We start from the raw sequence: 18,003 nt of genomic DNA, 5'->3' as shown, positions 1-18,003 counted from the left end.
TAAATAACTGGTGTCTTAGGTCCTTATACACAGTTGCACCTCTGACGTGGGGTGAAGCTTCTAGAGGTATGCCTTTGCAGTGCACAGATTTCCTGCCTTCCGTATCCTGGCTCCAGACTAAATACAGTGGATATGTAGCCCTTTACGTGGAGACAGGACACAGAATATTCAAGTGCAAGTGGGGCTGTGCCCAGCTCCTCCCTCCTACCCTGCCAGTGATGGCAAATCCAGTCACACCTAATCTCCCATTGCATTTGGCTGCTTAGGAGGAACACACAAAGCCCAACTGTCAACCACACCCAGTCATGTGACTCAGAGACAGGCTGCAGGCCCCAATTGGCTAAGGCAAGAAAATGACAACTTTATAAAAGTGTATGCAAAACAAAGCACTCTTCTCGTGCTCATTACTGTCGCACTGCAAGATTCAGGGACTTATTCCGCCAAAGTAGCCCATTCATCCTGGCATTCCAAAGTACACCTACATTCACTTGTTTCTCTGTCTTTTTTTTCTAACTTTTCCTTTTTACTCTTCATCACAACGAAGACAGCGTGAATCAATCTGTAATATTTATTAAACATTTCCAAAACCGACTGTATGCCGTTCTAGGCTTTGTCCAACGGTACGTACAAATTGATCTCAATTTAGATTTAGAAGTGAGCACGACGTTTGTTTCTCCAATGCATTTCGAGCCCCTAAGGCTCTGAATCAGGGAATTCTAAAACAGATAAGATAAACAGCTTCACTGACTGATCCACAATACTACGTACCTATTAACTTAGTCCAAAAGTGTGATTATGTAAACACATAACCCCCTGTATATCCCTGTCCTATCCCACAGTCATACGAATCCTAAACATAAAAAGACCAAACCCTACTCTTCACCAATAAACTCATACTCACCCTTACCTCCAGTGACTAATCTCTCTTTATCATTACTTTCCCCTTCCCTCTCCCTTGATCACCTACCTCACGTTCACAAAATCCCCCGTTTTGTTTTCTCAAGCGAAGGCTCCTATAACTATCTAAGCCCTCATCCTCTTCTTCATAAACCCACTCCGTACTGCTGTCCCCTGCCCCTCCTTAACCTCATCTCTCACTCGTTTCACTTGCAAAAAGCCGCCTGCATCAGTCTCACCTCTACGTGCTTCTCTCCATTAACTCATCAAACCCTCATGCTTCCTGACCATCAGACCATGTTTCCTCCTCCTCACACTGCCAATCTCCTAAATAACCTAGAGGCATATTGTTAATTGCTACCACATGACTGCTTCCCCACTGGCTGCACGCGTTATTTACCGGAACTCCAACTAGAGACTCAGACTCCCAAAATACACCTGCCTAAACCCACTGGTAAATAAACCTTTACTGCCTGCTTAATCATTCACACCATACGGCTAAACTAAAATGACCTTACTGCTAATAAACATCGAAAATACTGTGTGCAAAAAATACATTACATGTGTGCTCGAAAAAAGATAACTCAAATAAACGCTCTGACATGACCTTTTGCATTATGTAAAGACAAAACCCGAAATTCAAAACTGTATTCAAATGTGATAAACTGTGTGTAAACTAAACAATGACATGAACAGTGCAAAAAAAAAAACGAATGCAACCCCCCCCCCTGAATCAGGGAAACTGATTATATTAAATGTCAAATGATTATGCGCTTCATTCCAGTTCATGCGTGCACTGTCTCCGCGGTGAAAAACACGTTCTTGTGATCTTTTCACGAATTATTCAAGACAGCTACTTGATCCATGGGCTGCAAAACTCATTTTGAGGCGATGGCATTGCGTAGCAAATCAAACTTTGATTGAGGTTGCACTCCTTCCCTTAATGCGACACCATTCTATAAAACTTCATTCAAAGCTGCGTGTAATCAGTACTGTGGATCGCCCCCAGCACAGAAAATACAATTATATACAAAACAAAGCACTCTTCTTGTGCTCATTACCGTCGCACTGCGAGATTTTGGAACTTATCCTGCCAAAGTGTCACTCTGGGGTCCTGGGTTCACGATGAAGTGTGAACCCAGGACGATTGTAGGTCCAATTTACCTTCCACATGCAAGGGGGCAGCAGGCAGCAGGTCAGTACAGCAGGGCAGCAATTCCTTTAGATCAGCAGTCCAGCAGAGTGGTAGTCCTTATAGCAGCACAGCCGTTCTTCTTCATGGCACAGTGTCTACCGGTCCAGAAGTGTTCTAAAGAACTAGTATCTAAGGTCCTTTTTTTATACACAGTTGAACCTCTGAAGTGGGGTGAAGCTTCTAGAGGTATGCCTTTGAAGTGCACAGATGCACTGCCGTCTGTGTCCAGGCTCCAGACTAAATACAGTGGGCATGCAGTCCTTTACGCAGAGACAGGACACAGAATATTCAAGTGTAAGTGGGGCTGTTATAAACAACTATTTAACTAAGATTGTGATGAACAAAATCCCTTGTAGGCACTCCTCTACTTTTCCTTAACTTTATAAAAGTAGCATTTTTAGACTTGCAATTTAAAATTCGACTTCACAATAAGATAGGATTCTAAATTGTGAATCCAGAGACACCACCATGAATTGATTAGCTCTTCACATTTGGAAATTATACTCATACAATGTAATAAGGCAACTCAAATGTTATCCTATGGGGAAGATACTTTTTTCATTTCCAGGACATGTACATTTTTAAAGTACTTTTTAAATACAGTGCACCCTACCCTTTGGGCTGTCCAGGGCTATACCTGGGGGTGACTTATATGTCTCAAAAAGGGAACTTTGGACCTGGAAAAGGTGTATTTTGCCAGGTCGAAATAGCAGTTTAAACTGCATCCACAGGTTCTGCAATGGCAGGCCTGATACCTGTTTAAAGAGATACTTCGATGGATGGCAAAATCAGTGCTGCAGACCCACTAGTAGCATTTAATTTATACACCCTGGGCACATGTAGTGCCCTTTAACAAGGGACTTATAAGTAAATTAAATATGCAAAGGGGGGGATAAGCCAATTCCACCATGTTTAGAGTAGAGAGCACAAGCTCTTTAGCACTGGTTAGCAGTGGTAAAGTGCACAGAATTTCAGCAAAAAGTAGGAGGAGGAAGGCACAAAGATTGAGGGTGGCCTTGCATAAAGGGCCAGGTTCAACAGTGTACATGTAGGTTCTTGAGACCTGGATATTTGAACTGGGCTCACACGTTTCACCCCTATTTCGGACCTTACAGGACTTTGTAGGTCAAAGGGAAGAGAAAATGCACTTCAAGGCAGATTTCCCACTATGTCTATAACGCAGTGTCACTGCAGATAAAAGAGTAACCCATACTGACTTTACCTATGAGAGCCCAGTAATATTGTTGGGCCTATCCCAGGTCAACATCTTACTTTACAGCTTCCCTCTGCACAAGGTTACCTGTTCGCAGTAACCGGGCTGTGCATGATGGTAATCTCACAAACACTATGGCACGCGCATCCACACTTGTTCATGTGTAACCAGCCAAGTGCGCCTTACATTTGCTGTGTCGCAGTGGCCTTATCTTAAAAAGTGGACACTTGTGACAAACATGCGCAATCCATTCACCAAGTGATTACCTTGGGTAAGATATAAGTAGTGAGACTCACCCACACTAAAAAGTCCAAAACCAAGTGATCAAAAAAGCTAATTAATTTAGGTGTACTAAATGGGTGGAACCCATTTGCAACAGCTTGATTCTGAATTACTATCAAAATGAGTCCTTGAATCATTTTTCTAGCTTTTAAAGGAATACATGCTGTTAAGCGCTTAGAAGCAAGTAGTGCTTAAAAGGTTACTTTAAGTAGTGCTGGACCAGGAAAAAGTCAACATTCAGGCTGACCTCGTGAAAGCATACACCGGCTACAAGACCCGACGCAGGCCCCTAGCAACAAAGTACCTATCCTGGTTGCAAGCAACAAAATGTGTTGATCTTCTCCATGCAGTGAAGGCAATGCTTTGCTTCCAATTCACGAAGTTGAGCCTCGTGGTCTGCAAATCAGATCGGCGCTGTGTCATCTTCAGAACCTCACAGTCTGGTCGATGGGCCGAATTTGAGCCTCGTGGTCAGGATCTCGGTTTGCGCAGGGTCGTCGTTAAACCTCACAGTCAGGTCCTGCGTTATGGTCAAGCTGCGCAGGGCTGTCTCCCGATCGGGATTGTGTCAGTATCGAAGGGCATTACGTTGGTTCAGAGAGGCACAGTGGTGACGATGCATCAATTCTGTAGCAAAACAGCTGAAGAACCCACTTCTGAGGCCCAGAACTGGACAGGCAAAGGTAAAACTCACAGATGGCAGAGTGCATCAGCACCAGAAGAATTGCAAGAAGTCTTTTGTGTCCCTGAGGCTTCAGAAAACAGGAGGTAGGCCACAAAGCCCTTGGAGATCACTTGGAGGGGAGGCAGAGTGAGGGAGCAGCAGGCAGTAGGGCAACACAAGAGAAAAGCAGGAGTTCCAAGACTGCAGTCCAATGATGCGCCCTTTAAGCAGATGTCCAGTTCAGGATCGATAAGTGTCTGATTTTAGGGGGTCAGAAATCCAGCAGTTATACCCAAAAGTGCCTTTGATTTGGGGGAGAGGAGACTTCAAAGCAGTTCTCTGAAGTGCACATGTATCCCTTTCAACCCAGTCCTGTCTGCCAGGCTATCTGTGGGGGGTTAATCCATCCTTTATGTGGGGACAGGACACAGCCTATGCAAGTGAAGTGTTGGTCCCCACCTTCCACCCTGCCCAGGAAAATCCATCAGAATACAAATGGGCATTCAGACACACCTATCCGTCCTGTGTTGTGGCTGTCTAGAGGAATACACAAAGTGTAGATGTCACCCACCCAGATGTGTAAAGTGGCATTTCTAAAACAGCAATGGTAAATCCAACTTCACCAGTAAAGAGAATTTATTATTACCATTCCAAACATATGAAAAATTAAAAAGCTACTCCTCTCTGAACAAGAATTACTGCTTAGAAGTATATTAATGAATTCCCAATGCCAGCCTATGAGAGGAGTAGGCCTCATAGTAGTGATAAATGAAATAGGCAGTTTGTCACTACCAGGACTTGTAAAACAAAAAGGTACATGTCCTCCCTTTTAATTACATAGCAACCCGACCTGAGGCTTACTTAGGGCCTACCTTCAGGGTGTCTTATATGTAATAAAAGTGGAGTTTAAGGTTGGCAAGTAGTTTTAAATGGCAAGTTGAAGTGGCAGTAAACTGCACAGAATGGCACTGCTTGGCAGGCCTGAGACAGGTTTGAAAGGCTACTTCTGTGGGTGGTACAATCAGTGCTGCAGCCCACTAGTAGCATTTGAAGTACAGGCCCTGGGTATATGGTATACAACTTTACAAGGGACTTACAAGTACAACAAAATATGCCAATCAGGTATACACCCATGTCATCATGTTTTGGAGTGTAGCGCATGCACTTTAGAACTGGTTAGCTGTTGTAAAATGCTCAGAGTCCTAGGACCTACATAAAGAATCAGCAAAACATGGAGGCAAAAGGCAAAACGTCTCAGCTAAGGCCACCCTAAGGATGCCAGGTCTATCAACTGATATTTATTTTTGCTGATATTTTTTTTTGTCTATTTATTTGTGCTGTTTACGACTCAGTCGCTCCTTTCCTACCCTCTTTTTCCCTCCCACTCACTCTTCCACTCCCCCTCCCAGGAGCTATGGAAACCTTGTGGCAGGCGTGCTGAGGCAAGCCCATCTGCACCAGTATGTGCCTGGACCGCCCCAAGCGTCAAGAACCCTGGCCCACCTACCAGCCACAGATACTCTTGCGCAGAACTCCGTGCCCTGGACCCTAGAACAACAACTGCGGGCTTACATCGTCTCAACCAACAGTAGGATCCTTCATCTGCCGCCACTGCCTCCTCACCTGCAACTCAGCGCCTCCAGCCCTCATGGAATTCTTCACTACACCAAGCTCATCAACTATCCTGGAACCACTCCGCAGTCTCCTGCTCAACGCCTGATCACTCTGCAAAAACGCCACAGAAATCTGGGACACCATCACCACCAATGTTTCCTCTGTGTGCAGTAGAGTAAGGTCTCTGTGCGCTGCAGCCAAGGCTATGTGTGCCAAAAACCAGACCGCGCATGTAGACCAGGCCTTTCAGTGGAATGAAAAAACTAGGGGATCTCTAAAAGGGGCGTGGCCGATGCAATGAAGGGCGTGGCTTAAACACAATTAAGCTAAAAATCTGTGTTTAGCATAGTGTGCCGCCCGACTGATACTTTTCTTCTTCTGTCACTGCATCCAGATATATAATACAAGTAAGATTACAAGTACATAAGCCAGGACTATTGGCTTTATCAATGGTTGTTAGTTGCATACAGTTGTATGTAATATTGGAAATGATTCTGTTCTTGTGGTAGAGGTTGTAGCTTAATGCTAGAGCTGCCGACTTAGGAGATGGGTTTTGAGTCTCGGGTCAGTTTAACATCCTGTGATTCTCAGCAAATCAATTATTCTACGCATGCATACAAAATAAATAAATAAATCATGTAAATTGCTCCAATACTTTTGGGTTGGGTTTGCACTATATAAAACTTGCTGCATTTCTTTTCTAAATGCGGGGCTGATGGTTTGTCTTTTGAAAGAATTTATGTTAAATGCAGCGTATGACGGACGCTGTGATCAGGGGAGCAACAAGACCTGAACTTCGGGGGGCTAACACTCCCAGCCAGGGCTGGCCCTAGCACTAGTTGCACACTGTGCAACAGTCTTTTTTGGTGACCCTCTCCCCCATTTCCTCCTTCTTCATTAATTCCCTCACTACCACTCACCAACGATGCACCTCATCTCTCTATAGCCCCTTTCTGACAAACATTTTATTTTCTAATAGCTCTGCTCATAGTTTACTCACACTCAGTTCTGTGATCTGCATGGTACACGTTCTTTGTAGCAGGCACATTAACCCTCTTTGCTGTGTGGGTGGCAGGAGTGCCCATGTGAATGCACGGTGAGTGATGCGACAGTGTGAGAGTAGGGTAAGAGTAGTGTCTGCAGGGTGAGTGAGGTGACCATACGAATTTGGGTGTGGATGTAAGTGCAGAGTGGGATGAATGGATGCATGGTTAGTGATGGGCTTGTTTGAGCGAGATTGCAGATTGAGAGTTGAGGGGAACAGGTGAGTGAAGTATCACAGGAGCGCAGGGTGAGTATTGTGCTTGTGTGACTATAGGGTGAGGTACAGGGTGAACAGCACAAGTGCGTTGCAAGTGCAGAGTGATCAATGTGAGTGCAGAGTGAGCGGGTGAATGGTGTGAGTACATGGTGATCAGTGTGAGTGCATTGTAATCGCTGTGAGTGCAGGGTGAGCGTGAAATTGAAGGGCAAAAATGAGGAGCGAGTTGACTGAATGCAGGGTGCATTCCCGGACAGTTGAAGTAACTGAGCTTGTTATTGACGGAGGCATGGGGTTTCAGATATAAGTTAAACTATTGCTAGTATGGCATTAATCAGGGATCGAGGGTGGAAGAAAAAAAAATTTGCTGATTCTGCAACAAACTTCCAGTCTTATGATTAGGGTAAACAGTTCATTATTTTGATGTCCCAGATGGTACAAAAATAAGCAGACACCTAAAGCCGTATTTTCAGCACTTATCTGCGAATGCTTCGAACAACAAATGGAAATGGAAGGCACTTTGTGTTCTAGGGCAGCCTGAATGATCAATGACTGATAATTAAAGGGAACAAAGTGGGGGGGGGGGTCTGAAGCCCTTTTTAGCCCAGTTTAAAAGCATGTGGCCTGTCATGGGCTGCATCTAACAAATACTTTCAAGAGGCAAACAATCAGCCCCACAGCAGCGCTCTATAAATGCATCAAGTTTAAAAGCAGAAACATGTGCTTTCAGATGATTCTGAAAGCACACCTCGTTCGTGTTTGTACACTTGCTGCATTTTATTTCTAAATGGAGAGCGGCTGTGGGGCTGATTGTCTGGCTTTTGAAAGTATTTATGTTAAATGCAGTCCTTGATGGGCGCTTTGATTGACATAGATATTTTTAAAAGACCCACAATCAGCCCCACAACTGTTCTCTATTTACAAAAGAAAGGCAGCAAGTGAAAGAGTATTTTCTCCCTTTGGGCTCACAAATGCCCTCCCGGGATGTGTGTGTGTGTGTGTGCGCACTTCACACACAGCACTGCGCGCTCGGGATGACAGAGGTGCACGCACACCTAACAGGGAACAGTGATCACCACCCTAACCCAAAGCTGTCTTCATTACTGAGACCTGGCTCAACCCCTTGCCACCCATGACATTGCCACCACAACACCCAACATATACAAGGTGATACACCAGGACCGCACCAACAATCACTGAGGCGGCATCACCAAAATCTGTTGTACCACCACTGAAGACGACGCAACATCAGTCATGGAGCACCTCAACCTCCAACTCCAAACCGAAGGCAGAATGACCATAAGAGGCGAGGGTGCCTCTGATGGTCATTCTGCCTTTGGTTTAGAGTTGGAGGTTGAGGTGCTCCATGACTAGTGTAGCGTCGTCTTTGGTGGTGGTGCAACTGATAATGGTGATGCCACCTCAGTGATTGTTGGTGCGTCCCAGTGCATCATCTTGCCCATGCCCTGGCTTCTGCAATGCCATTCCCCAATTCACTGCCCAACTCACCTTTGACTCCAAAACACTACCTCTTCCTCAGTGACCTCAACTTCCACCTCAATGACTCCTAAGATACTAACACTGCCAACCTCCTGGAAATCATGAGCAATATCAGCTTCACCCAACAGGTCACCAACCCCACACACAACACAGGACACAAGCTTCTCCCAGTCTTCACTGAGAGCAAGAGTTAAGTACAGCCATATCACTAAACTCACCTGGACCGACCATGCCACAGTCCACTTTACCATAGAAGGAGTACCATAAACCACCACCAAGATCACAAGCTCAACCCACTGCAGCTGGAACACAGTGACAAAGACCCAGTGGATGGACATCCTTAAACACCACTTAACCCGACCCCGCAGCCAACCTCAAACAGGCCATCAAGAACCTCTCCACCTGGATCCTCAAAAGCGCCAACGAGTCGCCCCTTTCAAACCCTCCAAGACCAGTAGTTCTACCAATCAAGCCAGCTGGTACACACCAGAACTCAGGACTACGAAATGCAACTGAAAACATCTAGTGAGAAGATGGCAGGAAAGATCCCACAGACCAAGCCACCTTCAAATTAACCCTCAAAAAATACCATTTGCACCTAAAAGACACAGGAAATATGCCTTGGTAGGCTACATCAAAACCAGCTTCAACCACAGAAAGGAACTCTTCAATAATGTAAGAGAGTTCTCCCGCTCACCAGCCACCAAGAACATTATCCCCATATCCCAAGAACTCTGCAACACCCTGCTGGACTATATCTAGAACAAGTTATCCCCCATCTAGAGTAACTTCAAACCCCAACATACAGACCTCCATCGCCTCTGCAGGCCAACTGACGCCACCCACAACCTTCCAGTCACTGCATGGGAACAGCTCACCACACAGAGCACCACAGTCATCATGAACTCCATCCACTTTTGAGGACCCACGGATCCCTGCCCTCACCACTTCTTCATCCTCTGGAGCAAAGAAATCAGCAGCGAACACACCTCCATTCTCAAAGCCTCCATCACCACCACCACCTTCCCTGATCAATGGAAACAGGCAGCGGTCAGAACCCTCTTCATGAAACCCTCCACCAACCCCAGCAATCTCAAGAACTACCACCCCATCTCTCTGGTCGCCTTTCACCCCAAAGTCCTCAAAAAGGCCATCAATTGACAACTCACCAAACACCTCAAGTTCAACAATCTGCTAGACACCTCCCAGACCGGCTTCAATGCCAACCACAGCACTGATACCACCCTGATTGAGGCCACCAACGACATCAGAACCCTCTTCAACAGGGGAGACACAGCGCCTCTTTTCCTCCTCGTCCTTCAGTAGCATTTAACACCATATCCCACCACACCCTTACCAAGAGCCTTCACAACATCAGGATCCAGGGAGACACCCTTCAAATGGATTGCATGCTTCTCCATAGAACAAACCCTGAGAATACGCCTACCACCCTTCACATCGGAACCCAAGAGCATCATATGTAGCATTCCGCTAGGTTCATCCCTCAGCCCCACCCTTTCAACACCCACATGATGTCCCTGGCCAACATCGTCAGAATCCACGGCCTTAACATCATACTCTACTCAGAGAACACCCAGCTCATCCTCTCACTCTTAGAAGACCCCACAGGACCAACTTTTACTACTGCATGACAAGCATTGCCAAGGGGTTGAAGACCAACTGCCTGAAGCTCAACATGAACAAAATTGAAGTGCTGATCTTTGGAAACAACACCTCTCCATGGAATGTCACCTGGTAGTCTTCTGCACTCTGACACACACTGACAGAACACACCCAAAACATTCACATTATCCTGAACATCAAATCACCATGAAACACCAGATCAACCCAGTTGCCTCCGCTTACTTCCACACCTTTTGCATGCGCCTAAAGGTAATCAGATGGCTCATTGTTGACACCAGAAAAACCGTCATTCAAGTCCTATTCACCAGCTGACACGACTACAGCAATGTGCTCTACACAGGAATCACCACCCAACTCTAAAAGAGATTCCAGAGGATACATAACTCAGCTGCCAGACTCAGCCTCAACCTCTCTAAACTGACCCACATCACCCCACACCTTAGGAACCTCCATTGGCTCCCCATCCAGAAAAGATGCCAATTCAAGATGCGAATACATGCCTCCATGACCAAGGACCAGGATGCGTCAACCACAACCTGAACTACCATCAACGCTCCAGACACCTGCACTCTGCCTCCCTCGGCCACTCTCCCCGCATACATCGAAGCCACAGCAGAGGACGCTCCTTCTCCTACCTCGCCTCCAAGTACTGGCACAATCTTCCCCTCCACCTTCGAACAGCATCCAATCTCAGGGAATTCAGACAGGGACTCAAGACTTGGCTCTTATACAGATTGCAGTAGGATACTAGGGCCTGGATACCCTCATGCGTGATTAACCACGCTCTACTAAGCCTGATTGATTGAATATCTGTACAAATACTGTAGTGGGTGACATAATTAGTGCACCAGCCGACTTATAGCATTTCATTTACAGGTCCTAGGTACATCTATTGGCATATGCTAGGGACTTATAAGTAAATTAAATGTGCCATTTAGGTGTATGCCTATTTTACCATGTTCAAAAGGGAGAGCACTTTAACACTGATTAGCAGGCGTAAATTGCACTAAGGCATCAGGCCAACAAAAATGAGGACATCAAAAAATAGTATAGTGCAGACAAAAAAACTGATGCAATACACTACAAAAGATAGCTATTTCCAACACAAAACTGAACCCATATAATTGTAAGACAGTTGCAATTCACAAAGTATGGGACATATATACTAGAAAATGACGCAGCACAGTGCTGCAAGTCATCTTGCTACTCCGAGCTGCATCATTAGGAAAGTGCAGGGATGAGTCACATTTACAGAATTACAACACACTAGCGGCAACACAGGCACCTTTGTTCCATGGTACAAGGGTGTCTCCGTTGCAGGGATGATTGGTTTTGTGCAGGAAGAGATTAGGTTTCTGCATAAAAACAAACACTGATGTTGTTTTCCTCCTTCCATGTGTGCTGCAGAATGCAGCACACATAGAAAGAGCAGATAATGAGTAGAAATAAAGGTATTTGTCCTCATTGCACCACTTAAACGTCTCCCCTGTGGAGGCATTAGAATCTGATGCATTCCCAGGTTTACAAAACCTTGTAAATTTGGGAATGCATCAGAATCCATTGGTGTTCCGTGGGAACACACATGGAACCCCCCTTTCACCCAGAGTAATGCGTTAAAGGGAGCCATATTTACAAGGCCAAAAATAAAAAGCCATGCAGGGCGGCTTTGTGTGGCCTTGTAAATAGGGCCCAGCATTGTGAGCCACGAAGCGTAAAAAACAAGTGATGCTCTGGTAGTGCACAAGTCTTGCAATTATGTTCCTCTATATTTAAATCTGTAACAGTAGTATTAGCGGCAAAACCTGTTTAAATGCACTTGAGACTAGCCTTAGATTATGTCAACCACCACACTTGGCTAACCACTGACACCAACTCACGGCCAGAGAAATCAATGGAGACGTTGAGACACAGAAGGAAATATATACATTACATTTATATAACAATTTAAATAAAATGTCATTTAACTTCATTTTATTTTTATTGTTATATAGTTTTTTATTAAAAATGTCTACATGTTACTGTTTTTAATATACATATAAACTGTAAATGACATATATTTTCTAAATTAAATCACAAATAAAATAATACATAATTTACATCCAAGATTGCAACACACTCAAAACAAATGATTCTTTAAAGGGTTGTGGTCAGGAATGTTTAACATTTTCATTAATTGTATTTACTTTTTAATAAAATTAAAAACATTTAGAAATGTAACATGTAGAAATATGTTAAGTTTTAGTGTAAGTATCTCTTGTTACCGTTGTAGTCCTTGCTGAATAGGAGTTAGTAAATACATTTTAAATATATATATTTTTTAAATTATATTTATTTTAGATTCATTTTAAAATACATTCTCTTAAAAGGCCCTAATACTTTCTAAAGGGCGATATCTGCCCTCGTGGCAGAGACCTCAACAAACAGGTGGAAATCACTAATAATTAACTTTGATCGCATAAAGTTAATTCTAGGAGTCTACCACCCCTCACTTGAGGGCGTGGAAATTCATAAGTCTACATCTAGGTTTAAATCTATGAATCGCGTGGAAATGATGATTCAATTCATAAGGACATTTACACCCAGGTGTAGATGTGGGTATACGCATGAACTTGTGAATAGGGACCTTTGCCATATTAGGGAATAGCATAAATGTACTCAGAGTAGTTACATTAGGAAGTCACCATAGCTGATTGGATTTTACTAGACTCGCATGGAGAGCAAAACTACTAGTAACATTTAACGTAAAATAAGTTGAGGGAGGACAGGTGAGCAGCCAAAGTAGTGGCCTTCCGGCACAGTAAATTAATTTTCAACCACAATGTAATCTCTGAATCTTCTTTAATACATTTATCTCAGATTTATGGAAGTTCTCATAGATTCATATTTTGAAAATGAATCATATTTAGAATGATGAGATACGGATCTATAGAGCTACTCCTTCAAATCTAGTTAAAACCTAGGGCCTCTGACGCTTGCGATACGGCAGATTAAGCACATGGTAGAATCCTGATCTCCCGCCTGTGTTTACACCTTCTACTCAATCGATGAATTCATTCACCTTACTTAATTCAAACAACACGAGCTGGGGAAGGTTTTAACATCCTGTGAGATGCACGCAAGAGGGTTGATTAACCATCTTTGCCTGGCTGTGGAAAGGAGGGCATAATTATTGTTCAAGGCGGTATCTAAGTGCGTTAACATACTCTCCCCAACACCACAGTCTTTCTCAAGTCGTGCACAAACATTCATTCTGCATTCTCGGGTAGTCAGCGGCAAACGTACATCTACGTGCTCTTTGAAGCATTGTAAGTCATGAGTTTCAATAGTGAAATGGAAAAGTGAGTGACGTCTACCTATTCTCATATACATATCCACTGACTCTCATTCTATGGCGCCAAAAGGACAGCAAGGAATTACATACACTTTGGCTCTCGATCTGTTTTCCCGAGGAAGGTAATTATGTAGCCGTGTCTCTGTAACTTGGGTACAAGTGACAAAACAAAAATACATTTCCAAAGTTGGTCTAACCCTGTCTATAGAGCCCTTATTGTTTTTTATCCAGTACTCAGCCTCACACAACCTGTGAATTTACCACACTATGGGGGTCATTAGGATCCGCCATCCTCTCGGAGAATGGGAACGCCCGCTATTGGTGCGGGGGTCCCGTTGGTGGTATTAGGATGCGCCCGCCAGTGTGTGCATACTTGACATTTCGGCGGGCGGTGCTCTCAGCTCCGCCCGCCACAATGCCAAGAAGGCATGTTGTGCAGTTTCATGCACAATGTGACAGGCACCGCGTGGTGCCTGCCATGTCGTGCATGGAAGTGCCGGGTATGTGCACCCTGAAAATCCGTGGGGGCCTGCTACAGGCCCCCCAATAGCAAAACTGCCTGCCTTTCCGTAGCGTCGTTGCCCCCACAGAAAGGCATGTCCCCGCCATAATGCTAATATGGATGCCGTTGTCTCCCAGACACCGCAACCATTGTAATGTGGCGGTGGAGAATTCAGAGCGGACGTAGGTCTTTTGCGGGCGGATCGCCACCGCCATACATGCGGTGGCGATAGGCCCGCAATCATAATGGACCCCCTTATGTGATACTAGTGGCAAGTAAAATGGAGCCACAGCTAAAACTAACCTTGGCTCATGAAATAAATTAGATGAATGAAGGAAAACCAGGTGCATTTCTAACAATTTTCTTTTGCTGGGTTTCCATAACAACGCCTCTTTGTTTACAGCACGTTTCTTGCGCTTTAATTGCCACTCCTATGCCCACTTAAACAGATGGCTTCCTATTCAAGTCTTGAATCACGTTCATAAATAGACGTGATATTCAGTTTTAAAGCTACATTACTGTGCTGTGTGTAGAAATATTGCTGAACAGCTTTGACAAAATAAAATATTTATACCTCCACCATAGGAAAAGGGAAAATTGGCTGCCAGTAACCCTTCATTTCAAAACTGTGAAAGAAGCAAGTGTGAGGTGACGCTGGAGTTGGCCGAAGAAAAGAGGAGAAACAGTGACTAATACAGACGTAGCTGGGATTAGTGTGGCTGGTGTTATGTTCCTACAAAAGGTGACCAGGGAATTCCTATGGCACAGAAGTGGATATTATTCGGTTTCATGCACACACCCAAACACCTTTCTTTCTACACATAAAAGTACATTAAACTTTCTGGTATAGCACGTACGGAGCCAGTGTGTGCAAGATCACACAGAGCCCTACCTTGCCTTGGCCTTTCATTAGCACTATGTTGGAAATGACAGAGGCCTGGGAGCCGCTGGACACGTTCATCAGCTGGGCGGTGCTTAGGGATCTCAACGGCCTTGAAACACCCTACAATAGGAAAGAAGCGTCATTAGAAGCATTGAAGAGGTGTTTTAGTTTGGTAATAATCCTAATAATCACTTTCTAATTGTCGCATGACAGCTACCCTTTCCGCTTAGTTTGTGTTTTCTGAACCATTTCCTTACGGTCTTCTGAAACCTAAGCATTTCAAGAAATTTCATTTCCGTTTACATTAAAATAAACAATTTTCACCTAAAATTAATAAAAATAACTGTCATATCTACTTACAAGGAAATATGCTGAAGCTAGAGGTCGGTTACATATTTTTATTAGAATCTGAAAACTTCGACCTTCGTGAACCTGGCTGATATTCCTGACTATGACCGACTGACCATGAGGCATAATGTAAACTCCTTTCAAGTTCCCTTTGATGATTTCCTTCGACAGCTAGGGCATCTTGTGTGAGGAACGACACAAAATAAACTCTGTATCAAAGTGATTCAACCTGGTGGAGCAAAGCGAGAATAATCATTGCGACCATGTTAATGTGTTCAATTACCTTGAGGGATTGGTTGAATCCGATGGTTAGTGCCATGCAAGTCAGCTTCAGGAATCCGCTACCATACCTGTTTGAACTTTGCAAAGAGTTTCCTTCCCAAATACTCTGTACAGAATTAATGGCTAATAAGTTATCCAGCCTAATAACTGGATTTGTTACTGACCGCTCTTCATGGTACACATGCTAGTACTAAACATTTGGTTCCGGTGGTACTAAACATGATCTCTTGTCGCACTTACCTGCACACCTCCTAAAGGGTAGTCCAGTTGTTGAGACAGTGACTTCCTGGAGCTGTAAAGGCACTGGCGTTGCCTGTCTTTGCCCACTGATGCCCTCTTTGTCACAGAAGGGTCAATTTCTCCTATCCAATATGGCTTGACACCTGAGATGAGAAATTACTATAAAATATCCAGAATTGATATCCACAACCTATTGCAGTATTGCTCTACATATTTAATTGTATCAGAAGACATAGTTTCACGACTGAAGAGTCTTAAAAATCTTTAATCAAAAATGATGCAATTAAGAGGAGGCAGAACGTGTCTGGCACCAAGGAGTTACAAAAAACCATGATGGCAAATACAGAAGACAAAATGTTGAGTAAAACAATGAATTTTTAAAAATAAATTGCATTCAGTAATCCTGCTTACTTCGCCAAGAAGGAAAGTTGTTTGTGGTTCAGGGGGACACATTAGAGAAGCTGTTCAAACAATGATATGTACCGATACAGCTAGAGCATGTTATTCATTCATGCCAGAGCATGGATAGTTCTACTGCTGACTAGGGGGTCAATTCCGATCTCCTTTGGAACGGTTCTGAATCGGATTCAGATTTGCCTAAACCGATCCGGAACCCTTGTTCCCAACCGAATAGTCCACAGTTCCGAACTACCAAGTACGATGGAAACCCGAAGCGGTTCCAGAAGGCATCCTTTTAGGAACTTCACAGCTTCAGCAGTTAATGCTCCAAACTTTGTTCCGATTGTGATCATAGTGTCATCATGCGTAATAATATGTGCCTTGATAAGAACACTGGGCATCTCTGAGTTAAGTTTCTTGTACAGAATATGAAGCTGTTTTAAGTGTCTTTTCTCGCCTGTTCCATAATGTATCCATAACTATGACAATGATTGACTTATGAACACTGCAACAAATCTACTTAACTTTCTAGAAAGAAAACAGTGGGCAATAGCCTCCTTCATGCACGCAGTCATCATCCAAGCAATCTCATACAAAGCATTCCATTTGCGTAACTGCTATGAATAAAAAGAAAATGCAGCACTCTGGAGGCTTAAATGCTAAGAAGAATATCATGACCAAAAGGTTCTTAGAAAGGGACTATACTCCCAAGGTAATTCAGAATGCTATCAAAAGAGAAAAGGGATCAAGAGGGAAGCCACCTTGGTAGGTACCAATGAAATGGCCAGAGAAGAGAACCCCATCAGGTTTATTACCACCTTTAGTACCAAAGTGTCCAAAGTAAGCAAATATTCAAGAAAAATTACCAAGTCCATCTCACTGATGACATTGTGGCCAAACACCTTGATAACCACCCCAAGATCAGGTTCAGAAGATGAAGGTCACTTAAAGATATGCTTTGTAAAAATATGGTGACTATGACAAAACCTTGCCAGAATCCCTTCCTGAGTGGATTTAACAAATGCATAAAATTCAACTCTTATAGATACTGCATGAATACTAAATAAATAGCCTTTCCTGAAAAAGTCCTATAACTGCAAACTCTGCTACCGCAGCTTCTAGCACACTGCTGCTCGAAGGATGAAGTCCACTTGTGTCATGAGGTCCTCAGGACACAAGAGGACCACATCGCCCCATCAGCAGTGCACCAGAAGCCACTTTTGTAGAGTGGTGTAAAAAGGGGCATGGCCACGTACCACCTCTCCGCAACGTGGAGCTTACTGGAGGTACCTGGTGGGTTAGTTGGCCCGAAGGGACCCTCAGGATTGAAGGGAACTTAATCCACCAATTTACAAGGCTTTGCTACTTGGAAGTAAGAGCAGGTTTCCTGCTCTCGCTTCCAAAAAACCAATGCAGAGTTTGCTATGACAGGGCAGGAGCTGTGCTCCCGCCATGGCATAGCAAACAGCAATGTCCTGGGGGTGGGTACACCAGAACATTGCAGGAGCCGGCCCTGGAGGGTGGTGGCCCCAGGGCCAAGGAGGGCTCCAGGAGGGGGGGCCACGTGCCTCCCTCCCAAAGGGTTTAAAGCCCCGGGGAGGTGGTGGTCCCTGGGGCATGGGGGGCATGCAAGGCCCCCCATAAATAATTGCAGAAAGCCCCGGGGAGGTAGGGGTCCCCGGGAATTTGGAGGGTCCGTGAGGCACCCACCCACATTTGTTTATTTTATTTTTTAATTAAGTGAAGCC

General features: G+C 44.3%; 1 protein-coding gene across 1 annotated transcript in view; it reads right to left on the bottom strand.

Annotated features, from left to right (window-relative positions):
- IL16 (interleukin 16) overlaps positions 1 to 18,003 on the bottom strand; it is a 471,977-nt gene that overhangs the window by 303,233 nt on the left and 150,741 nt on the right. Inside the window, exons 4-5 of the mRNA XM_086958218.1 lie at positions 15,857 to 15,999; positions 14,996 to 15,106 (exon numbers count right to left, since the gene is read on the bottom strand). Of these exons, the coding sequence (XP_086814344.1) occupies positions 14,996 to 15,106; positions 15,857 to 15,999 (254 nt within the window). The remainder of the gene's footprint in view (positions 1 to 14,995; positions 15,107 to 15,856; positions 16,000 to 18,003) is intronic.

This window comes from Lissotriton vulgaris, chromosome 2_1, assembly GCF_964263255.1.
Source record: "Lissotriton vulgaris chromosome 2_1, aLisVul1.2, whole genome shotgun sequence".
NCBI classification, from domain to species: domain Eukaryota; kingdom Metazoa; phylum Chordata; class Amphibia; order Caudata; family Salamandridae; genus Lissotriton; species Lissotriton vulgaris.
Note: the sequence above shows the minus strand (reverse complement) of the source record. Positions and strands in the feature narration are given on the sequence as shown.